Source organism: Oncorhynchus clarkii, chromosome 20, assembly GCF_045791955.1.
Source record: "Oncorhynchus clarkii lewisi isolate Uvic-CL-2024 chromosome 20, UVic_Ocla_1.0, whole genome shotgun sequence".
NCBI lineage: Eukaryota > Metazoa > Chordata > Actinopteri > Salmoniformes > Salmonidae > Oncorhynchus > Oncorhynchus clarkii.
Genome location: NC_092166.1, coordinates 12980504 through 13003514, shown reverse-complemented (window position 1 = coordinate 13003514; position 23011 = coordinate 12980504). Strand labels below are relative to the sequence as shown.

At 44.5% G+C, this 23011-nt stretch overlaps 1 protein-coding gene across 3 annotated transcripts; it reads left to right on the top strand.

The window, feature by feature from the left end:
• Positions 1-126: 126 nt before the first annotated feature.
• LOC139375931 (dipeptidyl peptidase 9-like) lies at positions 127-23009 on the top strand. Of its 3 annotated transcripts, none has more exons than XM_071117902.1 (21): positions 127-316; positions 2364-2454; positions 2655-2893; positions 3050-3162; positions 6406-6579; positions 6971-7139; positions 7266-7376; positions 7625-7753; positions 8521-8582; positions 8687-8787; positions 9122-9299; positions 10778-10937; positions 12516-12595; positions 12749-12901; positions 13713-13848; positions 17390-17535; positions 18175-18321; positions 19643-19795; positions 21105-21247; positions 21651-21762; positions 22093-23009. In XM_071117902.1, exons 2-21 carry the CDS (start codon positions 2399-2401, stop codon positions 22183-22185), a joined length of 2655 nt encoding a protein of 884 aa, XP_070974003.1. In that variant the 5' UTR covers positions 127-316; positions 2364-2398; the 3' UTR covers positions 22186-23009. The 3 variants fall into 3 exon arrangements, with proteins under 3 accessions (XP_070974003.1, XP_070974002.1, XP_070974004.1); XM_071117901.1 differs by having other exon boundaries at positions 140-316; positions 6968-7139; XM_071117903.1 differs by having other exon boundaries at positions 174-316; positions 2663-2893; positions 6968-7139.
• The last annotated feature ends 2 nt before the right edge of the window (positions 23010-23011 follow it).

The window sequence follows — 23011 nt, the reverse complement described above, 5'->3', positions numbered from 1 at the left end:
TAATGTGTACAATTCTTTATATTCATAAATTGCCTCGTATCAAACACTCATTTCTGGTTAGGATTAATCAATGCGCAACCGCTAGCGCAGCATCATCCTTGCGAACACAGCCGAAGAGGAGCGGTGCGGCCCTGTAAAAGCGCCGAAGCATTATCCCCGGGTTAGAAGGTTCCTGGGTGTTCTCCTTCGTGATCTACGTTTATGTCTGCCTACATTCTGGGCCATGGACACAACCTTTAGCGGTAATAATATTAGTTTTTTAATACCTACCTAGTAAAGCAAAGAATCGTTTGGAAAATAAGAAGTGGCTGGATTGGTAAGTATACGCTTCTGAACTCGATTCTGATAGTCGACTCCAGTGACAGGCTTGCTAAGGACCCAGCTAGCTCATAGTGGCCAAGCTGGTATACCCGACAACTGTCACGAGAGAGCTGTCATGTTAGTGTATTCTAGCTGGCAAACGTTGAGGTAATATGTAGTTAGATTGCCGCAATGTAACACTTACGCTATATTAGATATACAATTAAGCTAATCACGACACGGTTGCCAACTTGTACGGTTAGCTAGCTAAACTATATCCAGCTACAGTTGTGACCCCTTGATGAGAACAAAGATAGCTATGTCGTACGTACCGGTAATTCAATTATTTCCCCTATCCCTGGTTTCCTTTCCCAATTCTTTCTAGCTACCAACCTATCTGATATTTACAATGGTGGAATATCAGTTCATTTTATCATCAAAGGTTATGAATGGAATAGAAAATGTCAGTGACTTAGATTAGTCTGTAGTCAATGCAGGCAACGTGTGGATGACAAAAACGAGTTTGTCAGCTATCACTTCCTGCTTTCCAGACGCAGAAGTGATACTTCTTCATACCTTTTCTGTATGGTGCAGTTTAGGCCTTCCAACCCCCCCCCGATAAAAAATAGAAATGTAACGTGTTGGTTTCATGAGCTGAAATAAAATGCGAAGTGTTCCATACACACAAAAAGCTTATTTCTCTCAAATGTGTTTACAGCCCCTGTTTAGTGAACATTTCTCAGTTGTCAAGATAATCCATCCCCCTGACAGGTGTGGCATATGAAGAAGCTGATTAAACAGTGCGATCATTACACGGATGGATCTTGTGCTGGGGACAATTCTAAAATGTGCAGTTTTATAACACAACGCCACAGATATCTCCCAAGTTTTGAGGGAGGGTGCAATTGGCATGCTGACTGCAGGAATTTCCACCAGAGCTGTTGCCAGATAATTTCATGTCAATTTCTCTACCAACGTCGTTTTAGAGAATTTGGCAGTACATCCAACCGGCCTCACAACCGCCGACCACGTGTATGGCATCGTTTGGGAGAGCAGTTTGCTGATGTCAACATTGGGAACAGAGTGGAGGTAGAGTTATGGTATAGGCAGGCATAAGTTACAGACAACAAACAATTGCATTTTATCGTTGGCAATTTCAATGCACAGAGATACCGTGACGAGAGGCCCATTTCTTTTAAAGTATCTGTGACCAACAGATGCATATAGATGAGGGCCAAATTCATTTTTTGTTTAAATTGACAGATTTTCTCATATAAATTGTAACTCAGTAAAATCTTTGAAATTGTTGCTTTTATATTTCTGTTCAGTATAGAGCTATGACCAATTTGCATCTTCACCCTAGTCTCCCAGAGGGCTGTTTTGGAGCTATTGTCATAATGTTTACACACCCATCCACTCCTTCTGGAGCTTCAGTGTGACATTGTAAAGGCCAGGTTGAAGGGTCACGGCCCATAGGTTTGTTTGGACAATGGGCACCGAGCAGGCTATTGGTGATCAGATTCCCTTTAAATCCAGTGCTTGAATGTTTTCTTCACATCATCTGAAAGCAAATGAGTTCTCTGAAATTCCACCAACACAAAGAACGTCAATGGGGTCCTTGGCAACCGCCTTTACGCCTGCCCACTCCATACAGAGTGCAAACTTTGTTTTTACTGTCACTATGTTGGCTAAGGTTTCATGCATTCCTGTAGCATCAAACTATACAAGCAATGGAATGTGGACCATTCCTTATGCCTTTGCTATCTTCTATCACAGCTTAGATACATTTTAGTCCTTTAGCAGACGCTCTTATCCAGAGTGACTAGGATCCCATGCCTTGCTCAAGGGCACATCAACAGCTTCTTCTCCTAGTCGGCTCAGGAATTCAAACCAGCGAACTTTCGGTTACTGGACCAACGCCCTTAACCACTAGGCTACCTGCTGACCTAAATACCAAACCTTTACCGCATGCAGGATTGAATGAGAGAGATTTTATATGTAGGCGTTTTATTCAATGTATATATAAGATTGATTAACCCTTTTATTTGAACGTTTAACTTTAGATTGCAGACTCTGGTTGAGGCTTGTTGGCCAGTGAATGCATAGAGTGAAGAAGGTCAAACTTGGAGACAAAACAGAAGGTTACTGGAAAAGGTATGGTGTCCATGTGCGTTCCAATGACCTGTGTGTACCTTCTCTGCGGATAGGAGTGCTAGATAACCCACTGTATAGGCCAATACATGTGTAGCTGTCTGTCTGTGTGCGTTTCCATACTAGATGCAAGTGCCATTGTTCGTGAGCATGTAGATGACCAGCGGGTTGTCTCTGTGTTTTTTTTCTGTTCTCCCTCTCAGTTGTTTAGGAGGGAATATGACGGCGGTGGACGGGCTAACAGACAGCACAGAGGTGGTGGAGATGGAGGACGGTCCATCTCAGTTCTATGTGGAGAAGCACTCGTGGGGCGGCCTGCGTGACATCATCCACAGCAGCAGGAAGTACTCAGGAATGATCGCCAACAAAGCTCCCCATGACTTCCACTTTGTGCAGAAAAACGATGAGTCAGGCCCCCACTCCCATCGACTGTACTACCTCGGTGAGCCAAGGCCATCTGCCACTGATGATCGTCACACTGGCTTACTCAGTGCTTCATTGAGTTACTCACGTTTCTCAAGTTGCAACACTGTTTTGCAAGTTGTACCTTGGCCTCTTAACTCATTTTCACTTCCGACCGTCTCTCTCTATCGATCAGGAATGCCTTACGGAAGTAGAGAGAACTCACTGCTCTACTCGGAAATCCCCAAGAAGATCCGTAAAGAGGCCCTCTTGGTGTTGTCGTGGAAACAGATGCTGGATCACTTCCAGGTGAATACCCCTTGAATTCTCTGTGTGTCACTGAAACCTAATGACCTCCGAACCTGGTGCCAAGGAAATCCTAATAAAATATGTTATAGTTATTATCCTCATAAGATTAAGATCTCAAGCTCTCTAACATTTTGTTTTTTACCGTGGTTTGTCAAAAAAAAAATAGCCAATTCACTGGAAATGTTCATAACAAGACCTGAAGCCAGGAGATGCGTAATAGGAAAGTGGAACGATCATTTCTCACATATTCACAGACATTCATTCAGAGATACCCACAGTCTCCAGACAGCGACAATTACAGTGCCTTGCGAAAGTATTCGGTCCCCTTGAACTTTGCGACCTTTTGCCACATTTCAGGCTTCAAACATAAAGATAGAAAACTGTATTTTTTTGTGAAGAATCAACAACAAGTGGGACACAATCATGAAGTGGAACGACATTTATTGGATATTTCACATTTTTTTAACAAATCAAAAACTGAAAAATTGGGCGTGCAAAATTATTCAGCCCCTTTACTTTCAGTGCAGAAAACTCTCTCCAGAAGTTCAGTGAGGATCTCTGAATGATCCAATGTTGACCTAAATGACTAATGATGATAAATACAATCCACCTGTGTGTAATCAAGTCTCCGTATAAATGCACCTGCACTGTGATAGTCTCAGAGGTCCGTTAAAAGCGCAGAGAGCATCATGAAGAACAAGGAACACACCAGGCAGGTCCGAGATACTGTTGTGAAGAAGTTTAAAGCTGGATTTGGATACAAAAAGATTTCCCAAGCTTTAAACATCCCAAGGAGCACTGTGCAAGCGATAATATTGAAATGGAAGGAGTATCAGACCACTGCAAATCTACCAAGACCTGGCCGTCCCTCTAAACAACAACAACAATGCAAAACGTTATGTTTGGCGTAAAAGCAACACAGCTGAACACACCATCCCCACTGTCAAACATGGTGGTGGCAGCATCATGGTTTGGGCCTGCTTTTCTTCAGCAGGTACAGGGAAAATGGTTAAAATTGATGGGAAGATGGATGGAGCCAAATACAGGACCATTCTGGAAGAAAACCTGATGGAGTCTGCAAAAGACCTGAGACTGGGACGGAGATTTGTCTTCCAACAAGACAATGATCCAAAACATAAAGCAAAATCTACAATGGAATGGTTCAAAAATAAACATATCCAGGTGTTAGAATGGCCAAGTCAAAGTCCAGACCTGAATCCAATCGAGAATCTGTGGAAAGAACTGAAAACTGCTGTTCACAAATGCTCTCCATCCAACCTCACTGAGCTCGAGCTGTTTTGCAAGGAGGAATGGGAAAAAATGTCAGTCTCTCGATGTGCAAAACTGATAGAGACATACCCCAAGCGACTTACAGCTGTAATCGCAGCAAAAGGTGGCGCTACAAAGTATTAACTTAAGGGGGCTGAATAATTTTGCACGCCCAATTTTTCAGTTTTTGATTTGTTAAAAAAGTTTGAAATATCCAATAAATGTTGTTCCACTTCATGATTGTGTCCCACTTGTTGTTGATTCTTCACAAAAAAATACAGTTTTATATCTTTATGTTTGAAGCCTGAAATGTGGCAAAAGGTCGCAAAGTTCAAGGGGGCCGAATACTTTCGCAAGGCACTGTAAATAACAGTTGAATAATCATTAAAGGTAGACTCAGCGAAATGACGCTGCCACGATCATCACCGCAGATATTGCGATGAGTGAGATGCAGACTTCGCTCGCACACAGTCACACACAGTATCTTCGCATGTGCATGGGTTCGCTTCACTCTCTCAGATAACAGGCACACACATGCATACTGACGCCACACATTTTAAATAATTTATCCGAATTCACCAATCAAATGTACAAAAAAAGGATCCAAACATTTCAAAGGTCCCTGTATGCATGGCCCTCCAGGGTACAGAAAGCACCTCCTCCAAACAGCTAGGCTGCCCACGACAGCTGAAACAGAGCAGTATCTTGTCAATTGCTTCGCCCTAGTTTTTGTCAGGCCCGCAATCTGGAGGCCACACCAAGTCTGTGTATGTGCCAAATATCAGCGCCACCAGCTTGCACCTCCACCCGAGGCTGTCCCAGCATGCCATGAGAGGCTGGTATTTAAAAAGCTTCTCAGCAAAGGTTTGCTCCATGTAGCCGCCCACTGAGCAGCCCACTTCCAATGAACGCCTCCCCCACAACAACAATATCTGGTGTATTTGGCCCACAGGAAATCACATCATCATCAACATCAAACCAGCTTCCTGTTACACAACAATGTTTATGCATGTGTGCTGTTGGTGAGACCACTTGTCTCACCTCTCTGGCTATCAGATCAACAACGCCATCATGACTAGCAATGTACAAATCCTTGTATGAACAGCAGCCATTCACATGGGCAATGGACTCCATTACATTTGACTCATGTAGAATACAAAATGGGTCATGGTTTGCAGGGTACCAGAGTGCTATATTATATTTTGTTGGTACAACTTGCAGCCTCACCTTAACAGTAAAGGTGGGAATGTCCTTGCCAATGGCAGGATGGAATGGGAGACAGAGTGGTCAGCACAGTCCAGAGCAGCGAGTTTCTCCTGCAGCCTTAGTCCAGCGTTGCAATAGCGACATCCATCTGATACCAAGTAGTGTCGTCCTGGATGTAGGATGAGATGTTCCATCATGGGTGACAGAAGCCTCCACAACAACACTGCGATCTGCCAAAGCTGCATCAGCGGCCGTCACTGGCTCAGTTTACATATTAGTCCGTCCGGTTGCTCAGGTCGTTGAGGTCCTGCCAGTCTCACCCGACTCCAAAGCCTGCAGCAGCACGAGTGTCCAATTTTCCATTGGCCTTCCTCCTGAAGCCCAAGAAGTTGTCCTCAGTGTCCCTGGCCAGTGGAACCTTCCTCTTCCATAGGTCCAGAAGGAGGGAGGCTCTGGCTAACTGTCACATCGTCACTGTTGAACACGTTCAACAAGTCAGTCAGTAATGTAAATGGACCAGTAAGTAAGCATTTCACTGTGAGTCTACACCTGTTGCCTACGAAGCATGTGACAAATACAATTTCATTTCATTTGATTTCAGGTACGGGACCAAAACAGCTGTGAAGTTTTTAGCCTCGCGCTTCAACGTTCTTAGTTGTTGCTGAAATTGACCCACTATGCTGTTTACTTTGTGCACCAACGTCATATCGCTGAGTCTACCTTTAAATCATTATGATGACAGCAAAATGACTTTCCCCTCACTACCAGGCCACGCCGCACCAGGGGGCCTATTCCCGGGAAGAGGAGCTCCTTAGGGAGCGGAAGCGCCTGGGAGCGTTTGGGATCACTTCCTATGACTACCACGCCCAGACCGGCCTGTTCCTCTTCCAGGCCAGCAACAGCCTCTTCTATTGTCAGGACGGGGGAAACAATGGCTTCATCGTGAGTCTTACCCCCCCTTTATTCATTAAATGAACTTAGAAATCGCTTTCCTACATCTGCAATTGCCACTAAGTGAGTTACAGTAACTTTGATTAGTAGCTGCGTTATTGAATGTCATTTTAACATCCTATAGTTGATATGAGCATTGGTGCATGAACTGCACAGCACCCAACGCCACAGCGATGAATGGATGTTGCTGTGTGTCTGGTTGTGTCTTCAGGGTTGCATTCATTAAGGCACACTGTAGCAAAAAAAATGTTTATCAATGGAAAACGAAAACAAGCAGTTCTATTGGACAAGTTGAGGTCGTCACTGTTTGTCTGTTTTGTTCAGTTTAGTGCCTAATGAATACGACCCTGTACACTGAGTGTGTTTCCTGGTTTAAAAGCAGTCTGCGCCCATTAAGCCGGTGGAGATTAAGACACAGTGCTCAGGGACCCGCATGGACCCCAAGATCTCCCCAGGACAGCCCAACTTCATTGCTTTCATCAACAACAACGACCTGTGGCTGGCTAACCTCAAGTCTGGGGAGGAGAGGAGACTCACCTTCTGTCACAAAGGTCAGAAGGGTCAGGGACTTTTGGAAGTTTGTGTACTGTAGTTGTATTGAATTGTTTACACTCTCTAGGCCATCTTGCTGACACTGCATGGATTTAATGAAATAAATGAATCTCTCCCTGGGTCAGGTCTGGATAATGTGAAGGAGGACCCCAAGTCTGCGGGCGTGGCCACGTTTGTGATACAGGAGGAGTTTGACCGCTTCACTGGCTACTGGTGGAGTCCCTCTGCCGTAGAGGGTGAGTAGGCACCTTCTGTCACGCCTTCCTTATGACTAGAGAAGGAACCATTTTCATGTGAGAAATTGGGCTCTTCCTTAATCAAACCGTCAGTCAGTCATGCTTTGATGAACGTCGTACAGGCTTTAACTTGCCCCAGACACACTGTCATCATGAAGCTGTGTCTGTTATGGGTGCTAGCTGTTTCTGTATGCATTTTCAAGAGCATGTTATCAGTTCTGTCTGTCTAACCTGCTCTTCTCTGTTAGACTCAGATGGGGGCAAAACTCTGTACCTGCTGTATGAAGAGGTGGATGAGACGGAGGTAGAGATCATTCATGTTCCCTCTCCAGCCTTGGAGGAGCGGAAGGCAGACGCCTACAGATACCCCCGCACAGGTGAGTCCCCCTGGCGCTGGTTGAGTCCCCCTGGCGCTGGTTGAGTCCCCCTGGCGCTGGTTGGGTCCCCCTGGCGCTGGTTGGGTCCCCCTGGCGCTGGTTGGGTCCCCCTGGCGCTGGTTGGGTCCCCCTGGCGCTGGTTGGGTCCCCCTGGCGCTGGTTGGGTCCCCCTGGCGCTGGTTGGGTCCCCCTGGCGCTGGTTGGGTCCCCCTGGCGCTGGTTGGGTCCCCCTGGCGCTGGTTGGGTCGAGTCCCCCTGGCGCTGGTTGGGTCGAGTCCCCCTGGCGCTGGTTGGGTCGAGTCCCCCTGGCGCTGGTCGGGTCGAGTCCCCCTGGCGCAGGTTGAGGCCTACTCGGGTAGGGTTGTATATGGTTGTAGTGACACGTGTTTTGCCTGACGACTCAAACTGAATTATTCCGCTGCTCTATGACTGCCATCATTGAAGTTGTTTATGGTTGCGTCAAAATGAGGGGTGTTGTAGAAAACAAGGCGCCGCTTTACCCACGCGTGTTCTGGTTCTGGCCCAACCCATCTGTTTCTGGGACCAATCAGAACGTCAGGAATGTGTTTGTTCTAGAAATCGTTGGGGAGGTACTCAGATCCAGACTCATTGCAGGGAAGAAACTAACATCTGTGGTCGTGGTGTAGAGTTTGGCCGGAGCAAGGAGTTTGGGAAGCTAGGCAAATATACAGTATTAGCAATGACCTAATGAATTCATTTCAAGAGTAGACCACTAGAATTAACAAAAATATATATTTTTTTTGTAGGCAGTAAAAATCCTCAAACCACCCTGAAACTGGCTGAGATAAAGACTGACATACAAGGAAAAGTAAGCTGCTTTTGACTGCTCTCCATTTATTCTCTTATTTTGCTCTTGCTGCTCACTGTAGTGTTTACAAGGAGACGTGTGTGTGTGTGTGTGTGTGTCTCCAGATCGTGAGCATTCAAGACAAGGAGCTAGTTCTCCCCTTCACCTCCCTGTTCCCTGGGACGGAGTACATCTCCCGCGCAGGATGGACGACTGATGGCAAATAGTGAGTGTTACGACATAATGTTTCCCCAGGAAACACTGCTTTTGACCTGTCTCTGATGCTATTTGGCTTACATTGTTGATGGTTAGGCCCGGGGGACGGGAAAAGTCATGCTCCAATTCCGCAGAAATCTTTGGTTGATTAGTTGATTAATTGAATCAGTTGTGCTAGTGTTGAGCTCCAACACAGGCCTGCATACTCTGTAGCGCTCGAGGACCTGGGTTGGTGTCCTCTGAGCTTGCGGAAAGGACAAGGCATTAGTGATGTTGGACCTGTCATTATTGTACTGTGCGTATGATCCAGTCAGTGAGGGAATGTGTGTTTCGGTCTCCCCCAGTGGTTGGGCAGTGCTGCTAGACCGCAGTCAGAGGAGGCTCCAGCTGGTGCTGCTGCCCCCGGCCCTCTTCATCCCCGTCACAGATGACCTGGCCCAGAGGCAGAAGAACCTGGAGGCCGTGCCCCATGACGTCCAACCCTACATCGTCTACGAGGAGACCACCGACATCTGGATCAATGTGAGATGGGCAGGGCAGTGTGGGGATAATATGGAAAATGACTACGGGTTAGGGAAAGGGAAAGGAGGGGCACTGACTTGTCATTCCTCATTTTAAACTCTGGAGCCTCGGTCTTTCATCCATCTGTACCTTATGAGAGAATTGTAGTTACCAGATATGTGCTTAGTATTATGTAGAATTAATCGTCAGACTGTAGATTTGGCTATCAGTGCCCTCTCAAAAATAGAAGATTTAATGCTTCTTGGGAATTACTCTAATATTTAGCTGCATGTACAGTTTGGTTGTTGAATTCCCACTCATCTCACAGTCACTCTAGTGTAATAGTGATTTGAAGGGCTATATATTGACAGTGTGTATGTATGTTGACAGTGTGTATGTATGTTGACAGTGTGTATGTATGTTGACAGTGTGTATGTATGTTGACAGTGTGTATGTATGTTGACAGTGTGTATGTATGTTGACAGTGTGTATGTATGTATGTTGACAGTGTGTATGTATGTATGTTGACAGTGTGTGTGTATGTATGTTGACAGTGTGTGGGTATGTATGTTGACAGTGTGTATGTATGTATGTTGACAGTGTGTGGGTATGTATGTTGACAGTGTGTATGTATGTTGACAGTGTGTGGGTATGTATGTTGACAGTGTGTGGGTATGTATGTTGACAGTGTGTGGGTATGTATGTTGACAGTGTGTGGGTATGTATGTTGACAGTGTGTATGTATGTTGACAGTGTGTGTGTATGTATGTTGACAGTGTGTATGTATGTATGTTGACAGTGTGTATGTATGTATGTTGACAGTGTGTATGTATGTATGTTGACAGTGTGTATGTATGTATGTTGACAGTGTGTGTGTATGTATGTTGACAGTGTGTATGTATGTATGTTGACAGTGTGTATGTATGTTGACAGTGTGTATGTATGTTGACAGTGTGTATGTATGTTGACAGTGTGTATGTATGTTGACAGTGTGTATGTATGTTGACAGTGTGTATGTATGTATGTTGACAGTGTGTATGTATGTATGTTGACAGTGTGTGTGTATGTATGTTGACAGTGTGTGGGTATGTATGTTGACAGTGTGTGGGTATGTATGTTGACAGTGTGTGGGTATGTATGTTGACAGTGTGTGGGTATGTATGTTGACAGTGTGTATGTATGTTGACAGTGTGTGGGTATGTATGTTGACAGTGTGTGGGTATGTATGTTGACAGTGTGTATGTATGTTGACAGTGTGTGTGTATGTATGTTGACAGTGTGTATGTATGTATGTTGACAGTGTGTATGTATGTATGTTGACAGTGTGTATGTATGTATGTTGACAGTGTGTATGTATGTATGTTGACAGTGTGTGTGTATGTATGTTGACAGTGTGTATGTATGTATGTTGACAGTGTGTATGTATGTTGACAGTGTGTATTTGCATGGAAGAATCAGGCCACAACAAACTAACAACAATGTTTTTCTGTTGTCCACAGGTTCATGATGTTTTCTATCCATTCGTTCAAACGTCAGAGGACGAGTTCTCTTTCATATGGGTGAATGAATCCAAAACGGGCTTCAGCCATCTGTACAAAGTCACATCAGCATTGCAACCAGACTGCTACCAATGGTCAGGAAGCTACAAATACACAGAGGGTAATTCCGTTGCTGTTATTAACCAGGTTTTGCATAATAAAACCCACGTCGGGCCTGATGGAAAAAGCAAATTTGCTAAATCTCGGTCCCCCCAAAAATACACTTCACAAGGCGGGATAAGTTTATTGGTTAAATAGATTGTGACAATTGCGGTTGAGACACAGTTATGAGCAACCTTTGATATAATAGCCAGTAAGAGTCACGTGATGATATGCCTACTACCACAGACAAAACCAGTTATGATGAACTTTATGCAAATGTAGAATAAATATAGAGCAGTGGTACTCAACTCTTAACCTACGAGGTCAGGAGCCTGATGGTTTTCTGTTCAACCTGATTCTTTTTTTATTTTTTCACCAGGTAAGTTGACTGAGAACACGTTCTCATTTACAGCATCGACCTGGGGATTATTTACAGGGGAGTGGAGGGGGACCAACCCTAAATCAGTCCCTGATTAGAGGGGAACAATGAAACAAAGCAGTGGAACTAGCTTCCAGGTCCAGAGTTGAGTTTGAGGGATATAGAGGGTATTATTTGAATTCTGGTGACATGCCATTATCAAAAAATAATGATCTTACTGTTATCTATAATCTCATCATACAACCTACCCTGTCCACTTTATCAGTGAACTGTTGTCTAGAGCACATGCTCCAAAACCAGATGGAGAACGTTTGAGTGACAAAACCATCGTTAGACTTAAATTGGTTTCCATCGCATTTTCAACTTTGTTTTTTTTGCCCCCGTTTTCTCACCAATTTCTTGATTACGATCTTGTCTCATCGCTGCAACTCCCGTACGGACTCAGAGGCGAAGGTCAAGAGCTGTGCATCCTCCGAAACACAACCCAACCAAGCCGCACTGATTCTTGACACAATGCCAACTTAACCCAGAAGCCAGCCGCACCAATGTGTCGGAGGAAACACCGTGCGACCGCGTCAGTGTGCACTGCGCCCAAGCCCGCCACAGGGGTCACTAGTGCGCGATGGGACAAGGACCCTTAACCCGGTCGTGACAGAGCCCCAACCCGGTCGTGACAGAGCCCCAACCCGGTCGTGACAGAGCCCCAACCCGGATGATGCTGGGCCAATTGTGCGCCGTCCCATGGGACTCCTGGTCACGGCCGGTTATGACGCTACAACCCCAGGCTGTAGTGACGCCTCAACACTGCGATGCAGTGCCTTAGACCGCTGCGCCACTCGAAAGCCCGGGGTACATGGACATTTTATGTGCATTACATCATCCCACACAGCTTTTTATCCACAGCCAGTCAGTTTGATGGAAACACCTCTGGGTATTTTAGAATATTCACATGAAATTCTGTCGCAAATTGGATGGAAACCTGGCTATCGTCATGTTTTGTGTGACAGCACAAACAGATCTGGGATTCAGGCTTTGTCCTTCCTTCCTTGAGCTAATCACTGATCTGTATGTGTCGTGATTTAATGAAGGTGAGATATTGATTGAACTTTGAACAATCTGTAGTCGCCATCCGGGCGTCACATTACTGCACTGTAAGTCTGGCTAATGTAATAAAAGTCAAAATATCATCTCTAATCTCTATGGTATTTTCCTCTGCAGGAGACTTTAAATGTGCAATCAAGGAGGAGGTGACTCTGACCAGTGGGGAGTGGGAGGTTTTGGCCAGGCATGGCTCCAAGGTAGGATATTCAGTCAGTCAGATTAAAACCCTTATTGTCACAGTGCATTATAAAATATCTTTATAATAGACTTTTGTGTGTGCTTACGCTATTGTAAGTTTATAATGCATGTTCTGCCATCAATATAAATTTAATCTGTGATTCTCTCTGTAGATCTGGGTGAATGAGGCCTCTAAGCTGGTGTACTTCCAGGGCACTAGAGACACTCCCCTGGAGCACCACCTCTATGTGGTCAGCTATCAGTCCCCAGGCGACGTGGTCAGACTCAGCAAGCCTGGCTTCTCCCACAGCTGCTCTGTAAGCAAGGTATGGACTCACTCAACAAATAGGATTGCCTGGCTGCCAAGCCCCCCTCTGGCACCCTGTAATTCCAACTCTTACCCCAAAAATGTATTCTTGTAATCGGGCTACAGGGATTGATTGAATATATATATATATAAATATGGCCCTCTGTCACCTGTCATTGCATTCACAAGCTCTCCGGTGGCCATTTTGCCAAACAACATGACTGCAGTAGGTAGTACCAACGAACACTGTAACATCCTGGCATTCTGCTCTCAGTTAGACACACTGCACTCAATCATCCCCTCCCCACGCTTCATGAGACCACACCACATAAGTACCTTAGGGAAGTACAGCTGATCTCTTCCCTATGAGAAGCCTGGTTACATCAGGCAGTGTTGTGGAACTCTGCCCATGTCATGCTGTTTAACCATCTGGTCATTCAGCGTCACTGTGTGCCTGTGTGAGAGGGTATTGATGGATGTTACTACAATGTTACAGGGACTTGCCTTAGCTGTTAACAGATTGGGCAGAGTAGACATGGCCTGTTGTGTGGGCATCTGGGCCCTCTGTGATGTGGAGTTATCCAGGGAGGTGGTTCTAAACCTGATGGTCTCAGATCTGTTGTGATTTTTCAGGTATACCTTTAACATTGTACGGTGAGAGACCAAGCTGGCTTGAAATCAGGGCCCCGTGACATTCTGTCTCCGATGTGAAGATTAATTCACAGCTGTTCATCTGTCTCCTTCTCTCACCCCTTATCATTGTATCTCCCCTTTCTATCCCTCTTTCTCTCTCTATTCTTTACTCTCCCTCTCTTTTTCTCTCTCCACAGAACTTTGATATGTTTGTCAGCCACTACAGTAACGTGAGCACTCCCCCCTGTCTCCACGTCTACAAGCTGACTGGCCCCGAGGGAGACCCTCTCCACATGGTGCCTGAGTTCTGGGCCAGCATGATGGAAGCCCCAGGTAAGGAAGAGAGGAGGGTTTATATCATTACTTTAAAAGTCCCAAAAATGTATGTGGCAATCACAGATTACCCCTTTAAAGATGTATCCTTTCTTCCTTGAGGCAATCACTGTATAGGTGTAAACTGTACCATTTACTCATTCCAGGTCTCCTGATAGCAATGGAATTTAGGCTTCTGAGAGTTTTAACCATGCATCTTTCCTACAACGGCTGAAGATGTAACATGCGTTTCCAGTGGTGTAAAGTACTTAAGTAAAATACTTTAACGTACTACTTAAGTATTTTTGTTTATTATTTATTTAACCTTTAACTAGGCAAGTCAGTTAAGAACAAATTCTTATTTGCAATGACTGCCTACCAAAAGGCAAAAGGCCTCCTGCGGGAATGGGGGGCCTGGGATTAAAAAATAAAATACAAATATGGACAAAACACACATCACGACAAGAGACACCACAACATAGAGACATAAGACAACAACATAGCATGGTAGCAACACAACATGGCAGAAGCACAAGATGGCAGCAGCACAACATGGTACAAACATTATTGGGCACAGACAACAGCACAAAGGGCAAGAAGGTAGAGACAACAATACATCACGCGAAGCAGCCATAACTGTCAGTAAGAGTGTCCATGACTGAGTTTTTGAATTAAGAGATTGAGATAAAACTGTCCAGTTTGAGTGTTTGTTGCAGCTCGTTCCAGTCGCTAGCAGCAGCAAACTGAAAAGAGGAGCGACCCAGGGATGTGTGTGCTTTGGGGACCTTTAACAGAATGTGACTGGCAGAATGGGTGTTGTATGTGGAGGATGAGGGCTGCAGTAGATATCTCAGATAGGGGGAGTGAGGCCTAAGAAGGTTTAATAAATAAGCATCAACCAGTGGGTCTTGTGACTGGTACACAGAGGTGACCAGTTTACAGAAGTGTAAAGAGGGCTATGATGTGTCCTATAAGGAGCATTGGTGGTAAATCTGATGGCCGAATGGTAAAGAACATCTAGCTGCTCGAGAGCACCCTTACCTGCCGATATATAAATGACGTCTCCATAGTCTAGCATGGGTAGGAATCAGGGTTAGTTTGGCAGCTTGGTATCTGTACTGGGGTTCCACTTTACTATTCATATGTCTGACTACTTTTACTTCACTGCATACCGGAAAGGAAATAATGTACTTTTACTTCACTGCATACCGGAAAGGAAATAATGTACTTTTTACTCCATACATTTTCCCTGACACCCAAAAGTACTTGTTACGTTTTGAATGCTTAGCAGAACAGGGAAATTGTCTAATTCACGCACTTATCAAGAGAACATCCCTGGTCATCTCTACTGCCTCTGATCTGGTGGACTCACTAAACACATGCTTCGTTTGTAAATTATGTGTGAGTGTTGGAGGGGCACAACTTTCACTGGGGATGGGGGACTTGCAACATTTTGAAATTGCACCCGTACCTCTGGCTATCAGTAAACAATTTGCAACAAGAAAATTGTGGTTTGCTTAATAAGCAATTGGAAATTATTTGAACTTTTACGGCGCACCATTGGCCCAGCGTCGTCCGGGTTTGGCCGGGGTATAAGAATTTGTTCTAAACTGACTTGCCTGGTTTAAATAAAGGTTAAATAAAATATTCATTGCGGACGTTACACATCAGGAAATATATTGAGGCAAAAATTACAGACAGTAGCGTACAAATAGCTAATTAAAACCCAATTGAATTAAGTAACATGAAATGTATTTCAATATCCTTCAGATATATAGGTCTATGTAGCCTATATCCTTCAGATATATAGGTCTATGTAGCCTATATCCTTCAGATATATAGGTCTATGTAGCCTATATCCTTCAGATATATAGGTCTTTGTAGCCTATATCCTTCAGATATATAGGTCTTTGTAGCCTATATCCTTCAGATATATAGCTCTATGTAGCCTATATCCTTCAGATATATAGGTCTTTGTAGCCTATATCCTTCAGATATATAGGTCTTTGTAGCCTATATCCTTCAGATATATAGGTCTTTGTAGCCTATATCCTTCAGGTATATAGCTCTATGTAGCCTATATCCTTCAGATATATAGCTCTATGTAGCCTATATCCTTCAGATATATAGGTCTTTGTAGCCTATATCCTTCAGATATATAGCTCTATGTAGCCTATATCCTTCAGATATATAGCTCTATGTAGCCTATACTGTATATGTATCTTTTTAATACAGTTTTCATTGGAAGCGTCTTTATATCCTTCGCTTGTTATGCAAAGAAAAGGGCAAGTTTGTAGTCACTGTTAATATCGACGGTCGCAGAAAAGGCAGATAATACATCTTGATTTTGTGTTTAGCAGAGATCTTCTTTGTATAAATTGATGCTGGAGGGCAAAAAAAGCAGCTAACGACGTACTTAGCTGTTCTACGAGTGGTCTGAGGCAGTCGCTAAATAACAAGCAGCTACGCTCCTACGAAGGTTCTGATGAAGGTTCTGATGATGAACGTAGCCTTAAGATGCTTTTGGGAATCTGGTCCCTGTTGTGTAAGATCCGTGATTACTTCCGAGGAGGAATGGAGTAAATCAATGCTGCCATAAAAACACACAGTAAGACCGTATAATGCTTTGATATTAGACTGCCCTTTACTTAGTCACTTCTCTGAGTTACCCATCCCAACTGACTCACTATTGAATTGCTTTATAAGCCAGATATCTAACAACATCAGGCATCGGTCAGTGTGTTTCATAGTGACTGTTGCACCATAGGTAAACCGAGCTAAATCCAGAACTTATTAAATAATCACATTGATCTATTTTGGAGTACGATTTTGTACATGTTGCGTAGTTAAGAGATTTGTTTTGGCTAAGTGAAAAGTCATGGAAAATGTCAAGGCCGGCTATCTTTTGTATTTTATGAACAAAACGATCAATCTAGAGAGCTACCGTCCTGTAGGTTCACACTCCAACCCTGTTCCTGGAGAGCTACCATCCTGTAGGTTCACACTCCAACCCTGTTCCTGGAGAGCTACCATCCTGTAGGTTCACACTCCAACCCTGTTCCTGGAGAGCTACCGTCCTGTAGGTTCACACTCCAACCCTGTTCCTGGAGAGCTACCATCCTGTAGGTTCACACACCAACCCTGTTCCTGGAGAGCTACCCTCCTGTAGATATTCCCTCCAACCCTGTTCCTGGAGAGCTACCCTCCTGTAGATATTCCCTCCAACCCTGTTCCTGGAGAGCTACCCTCCTGTAGGTATTCACTCCAAACTTCATGTAGCACACTGGATTCTAATAATTAGCTGGTTGATAAGCTGAATAAGGTCAGTTACATCTGGGGTTAGAGGGAAAACCTACAGGAAGATAGCTCTACAGGAACACGGTTGGAGGGAAAACCTACAAGGAGATAGCTCTACAGGAACACCGTTGGAGGGAAAACCTACAAGGAGATAGCTCTACAGGAACACTGTTGGAGGGAAAACCTACAGGGCGATAGCTCTACAGGAACACTGTTGGAGAGCCATAATCTTGTTTTTCTGTGTGTATCTTTGTGTGTACTCCAGGTTGCCCAGGAGACTACAAATCTCCGGAGATATTTGACTTCCCGGGAAAGTCAGGCTTCCAGCTCTATGGAATGGTGTACAAGCCTCACAACCTTCAGCCTGGCAGGAAGCATCCCACAGTCCTCTTTGTCTACGGTGGCCCGCAGGTTTGTGGCTTCTCTCAGACATTACAATTTTGTTATTTGATCAGGAATTCCTTATAGAAATCCAATCAGATCTGTGAGCACCGAAGGGGTAGGAACTAAGGGGAAGGAGTCTGGGTTTTGTCTTGAAGGGATACAGCATTTGTCAAAATTGACTTTTCATCGCAGGTTAGGAGAATTTATGCTGCAGGTTATGATAATTAAAGTAGTAAGTTAAGAGCATTAGGTTAAGGTCAGGAAAAGGGTTAGGGTTAGCTAAAATGTAGACATTGTCAGGGGCTGAAATGGAATTGGTCCTGTATGACCTGTTTGTAACTAGCAATCATAGCCAATACTTTCCCTAGAAATAACCATACCAAGTTCTGTCACCTTGTTGTTTTTCACGTACAGTAGCAAGATGTGTACAATGCTGAAGTCCTGTAGTCTCTATAGGGCTGACCCAAACCGTATGGTGATGTCTAAAATATATATATATATTTTTTTTTTTAAATGATCCTTTCCAGGATTGTTCCAACAACTGTGGTGTATGTGTAATCAGGCTAGCCCAGCTAGGCTCGGCCAAGGCTAGGCTCGGCCAAGGCTAGGCTCGGCCAAGGCTAGGCTCGGCTCAGTGGTGTGAAAAGGGTATGTGTGTGCCCACAGGTCCAGTTGGTGAATAACACCTTCAAGGGGATGAAGTACCTGCGTCTCAACACCCTGGCCTCTCTGGGATACGCTGTGGTGGTCATCGACGGGAGAGGCTCCTGTCAGAGAGGCCTGAAGTTTGAAGGGGCTCTGAAAAACAAAATGGTAGGATTGGTCGAAAGCCAAACCAATATCTTGCTTTAAATTTTTTTTCTAAATGGTTCCAATCCAAATTGTTCCATATTGTTGTGTACAAGCATTAAAGCTGTAATCCTGAATGGTGAAACTGCAACGTCCGTTTATGATATTACAGCAACAAGAAAGTTAGTGTCAACAACCATCGGATGTCATCGCACGCATGATAAAGAGCACAATATGTACTGGCATTTACAAAACGTACCCTGCTGCACCACGCTCTTCAGCTCAGCAACAAAAACAATAACGGTGGTCCCCATGCTGCGGATTCAATCTTTAAGGTACCCGTGTTCTACTATAGACGCAAACATGGCAAATTGTACTGTGCCAACAAAGGCTGTTCTCGCTGTGCAGGTTCATTAAATCACATTGGATCACCATATACCGTGTGCAGGCACCCTTTTTCCTGTTAATAATACCTTCTGGTATTTATTAATGGAACAGCACCTGTGTGACTCTCTCACGCATCTTTCATCTAGTCCAGGTGTTCTTGAACTTTTTCAGCTTGAGACCCAAATGAGAAATTGATTGTCCTCCCGTGACCCAAATTAAGAAGAAAATGTGTGATTAAAGATGTATTCTCATAAAAATGTGAATTTGACCCATCTGGGTGTGTCACTGTGACTAATGCCCCCCTCTCTCTGTGTGTTACCAGGGCCAGGTGGAGACTAATGCCCTCCTCTCTCTCTGTGTGTTACCAGGGCCAGGTGGAGACTAATGCCCTCCTCTCTCTCTGTGTGTTAACAGGGCCAGGTGGAGACTAATGCCCTCCTCTCTCTCTGTGTGTTACCAGGGCCAGGTGGAGACTAATGCCCTCCTCTCTCTCTGTGTGTTAACAGGGCCAGGTGGAGACTAATGCCCTCCTCTCTCTCTGTGTTACCAGGGCCAGGTGGAGACTAATGCCCTCCTCTCTCTCTGTGTTACCAGGGCCAGGTGGAGACTAATGCCCTCCCCTCTCTCTGTGTGTTACCAGGGCCAGGTGGAGACGAATGCCCTCCTCTCTCTCTGTGTTACCAGGGCCAGGTGGAGACTAATGCCCTCCTCTCTCTCTGTGTTACCAGGGCCAGGTGGAGACTAATGCCCTCCTCTCTCTCTGTGTGTTACCAGGGCCAGGTGGAGACTAATGCCCTCCTCTCTCTCTGTGTGTTACCAGGGCCAGGTGGAGACTAATGCCCTCCTCTCTTTCTGTGTGTTACCAGGGCCAGGTGGAGACTAATGCCCTCCTCTCTCTCTGTGTGTTACCAGGGCCAGGTGGAGACTAATGTCCTCCTCTCTCTCTCTGTGTTACCAGGGCCAGGTGGAGATTGAAGACCAGGTGGAGGGGCTGCAGTACGTGTCAGAGAGGTTCAACTTTGTGGACCTGAGTCGCGTGGCCATCCACGGCTGGTCCTACGGAGGCTTCCTCTCCCTCATGGGCATCATCCAGAGACCCAACGTCTTCAAGGTGAGAGGAACTACACTAAAATACACAATTCCAATCCCAAATCACTTGAGGATCTGAGTAGATTCGATACCACATTGCCCTCTGATTGGCTAGGGGAGATTTTCCCTAGACCTATTTAAACATTTCAGATCTCCAGGAGTGGGTAGGGATCTGAAGAGACTTCATTGGACTAGAACCATCTTGGATTGCGTTTTATTCTAGAAAGTGTAATCACATCTCATTTACAATGGAGATTAGACTGAATGTAGTTGGTTATAGATTGGCCTATTGGTGAGTATAGCTTTGATTTATTTGAAGCTCATCAGATATGACATTCTGTATGGATGTAGTTCTCCCATTAGGCCTCATGGTGTTGATGTTGGGTCACACGTCATTCCACACTGCAGTTCTCATAGTGCCTGTCCTTAGTACTGCTCTACAAAGCACACTGGCAAAGATCAACAAATTGTATTTTTTTTAAACCAAGGGCACGTCAACAGATTAGTTTTTTTTCTCCCCCTTGTCAGCTTGGGTATTCAAACATCAACCTTCTGGTTACTGGCTCAATGCTCTAACCGCTAGACTACCTGCCCCCTTTCACCAGCATATCTCTCACCAGCATCATATATACCAGCATATCTCTCACCAGCATCATATATACCAGCATATCTCTCGCCAGCATCATGTATACCAGCATATCTCTCGCCAGCATCATGTATACCAGCATATCTCTCGCCAGCATCATATATACCAGCATATCTCTCTCACCAGCATATCTCTCACCAGCATCATATATACCAGCATATCTCTCACCAGCATCATGTATACCAGCATATCTCTCGCCAGCATCATGTATACCAGCATATCTCTCACCAGCATCATATATACCAGCATATCTCTCACCAGCATATCTCTCACCAGCATCATATATACCAGCATATCTCTCACCAGCAGCAGAGGTACCAGGGGGCGTATTCCGTATGTATAGTACTGCTCGACAGAAATAGGGCTTCATTGAACCATTAAATAGCAGAAGTTTAGACATGCCACACAATCAATGTATGCCACCACCCTGCTATACTGAACAAATTCCCACAGGCATCCATCTTCTGAAAAGCAGTTTGACCTGTCATGTTGCGCTAAAATGTAGAAAATGAACACCTGCTGAAGTGTGATTGTACAATGCATCTTAAATGTCTTAATTGTCTGTCCCAGTGGAGGCTGGTGGAGGGAGAAATAGCAGGACAGGCTTATTTTAATGCTATCCTTACTGAAAAAATAAATCAATTCCCCCCCCCCCCCAAAAAATAGCAATGTTGTTCCTTTTCAGGTGGCCATAGCGGGCGCTCCCGTGACGGTGTGGATGGCGTACGACACGGGTTACACAGAGCGTTACATGGATACACCTGATAACAACCAACAGGGCTACGAGGAGGGCTCCGTGGCGCTGCATGTGGACAAGCTGCCCAGCGAGTCAGTCCCATACTGTTTACTGCACTCTATACACTTGAACCAATCTAAGAAATAAGAATGGCCAACTTCTATATTTATATATTGTACTGTAGATGAAGGTAACAATGTTGTGGTCAGTTCCATTCCATTTTATTGATCATTGTTGAATAAAAACAGGCATTGGTTTTGAGCAACAAAAATACTACTTATTTGTATTTTGGATATTTCTCAGCTCAAATTTCAAGGACAGATGGAACGTTATTGAGTTGCACCATAAACATTTCTATATGTATAATAAATAAACAGGATATGCGTACTGTAGTGTAGTATTAAAAAAAAGGGACGAATATGAAAATTGAACCTGTTATATTTTCATGTGGTTTCTATGTCTGTTTCCGTCCCTTTGAAACCCCTCTCCACCCAGGCCAAACCGCTTGCTGATTTTACACGGATTCCTTGATGAGAATGTTCACTTTTTCCACACCAACTTTCTGGTGTCACAAATAATCCGCGCTGGAAAGCCATATCAGCTACAGGCTAGTATATTTATGTGTTGTTGACATTTCTAAATCTGTGTTGAAGGCATGTTATGGGTAACGATGTCCCATCTATTGATATACGGTTCCCTAACATAGACATTGTTGTACAATTAGAGAGAAGCACTGCTACAGTCTGTCCCATGTGGTGTCAGTGGGACCCAGAAGGGGGCTGCTATCTTAGCCAAGACTTTAATGGACAACTCTTTCATTTGAATGGGTTTCAGGGAATATTGTTTTCAGAAAATTGCAAACTGTAGTCACATGTACCACCATATAGTGTATACCGAAGCAGGAATTAGTGGTTGATTTTCCTCTGTTGTTTTGCAGGTCTACCCCAATGAGCGACACAGTATTCGCTGCCCTGAGTCAGGAGAACACTATGAGATCATGCTGCTGCACTTTCTACAACAATACCTCTGAAAGTCACCCCCCTCTACCCCATTCTGAAACCAACTGTATACCTCCCCCGAAACCTCCTCAACCCAGGCATAAAGACCTCTGCAGCCACTCCCAACTACTCCCAACTTTACCATGAACTGGTGATCTCACTCAATTATTCCTCCACCTGTCTCGGTTGTTTTCTCTCTCTCTCTGTCTCTCTGTCTCTCTGTCCTATTCTTCCGTTCTCTCGTCCCTGTGCCTAAGGAGATCCAAGGCAGGGTTGTGAAGTATCACCTCAGACCGTGGAGGGAAAGGGGATATACATTATCTGGAGGCTGTCACAATCCCTCTCTAGTTGTCTTCCCTTTCTCTGGATTGTTTTGCCAAATGTTTTTCTTTTTCCTCCATTTTATTCACTCAAGTCAGTGGTAGGATTGGGGTTCCTCGAAAACTAAATGGAATCTATACACACACACACACACACACGCAGCATATTGGAGTTGGTGTAATGGCTAGAGGAAGAAACCCTGCCTTTACTTGCATCCATTAACTATTTTAAGTGTGTATTGTTAAAAAAATAAAATATTTTTATGGATTCTTATTCTTTTATAATGAGTGTCAAATGAAGTCGCTCATTGACATAATACAGTCATTTTCTCTCCTCACATTGCAGTGCTCACGGTGTCGGCTTGCCTTCTGAAGACATACCATGTATGCCAAAGTACTTCTTGACTTGATCGTGCTGGTATTTCCTTTTTTACGGCAATTACGATACGAGTACGAGCAGCCAAGTCTTAAACAGCTTTGTACCACCTGAATAAAATGTATACGTGATGATGAAGAATAAATACATGTATGATGATAA

Excerpts from the sequence above, each read along its gene's own strand:
- LOC139375931 (XM_071117901.1), top strand. The coding sequence starts at position 2,399 with ATGCATAGAGTGAAGAAGGTCAAACTTGGAGACAAAACAGAAGGTTAC. Across the intron at positions 10,938-12,515 it reads AAGCTACAAATACACAGAGG|GAGACTTTAAATGTGCAATC; the intron begins GTAATTCCGTTG and ends TTTCCTCTGCAG. Across the intron at positions 21,763-22,092 it reads GAAAGCCATATCAGCTACAG|GTCTACCCCAATGAGCGACA; the intron begins GCTAGTATATTT and ends GTTGTTTTGCAG.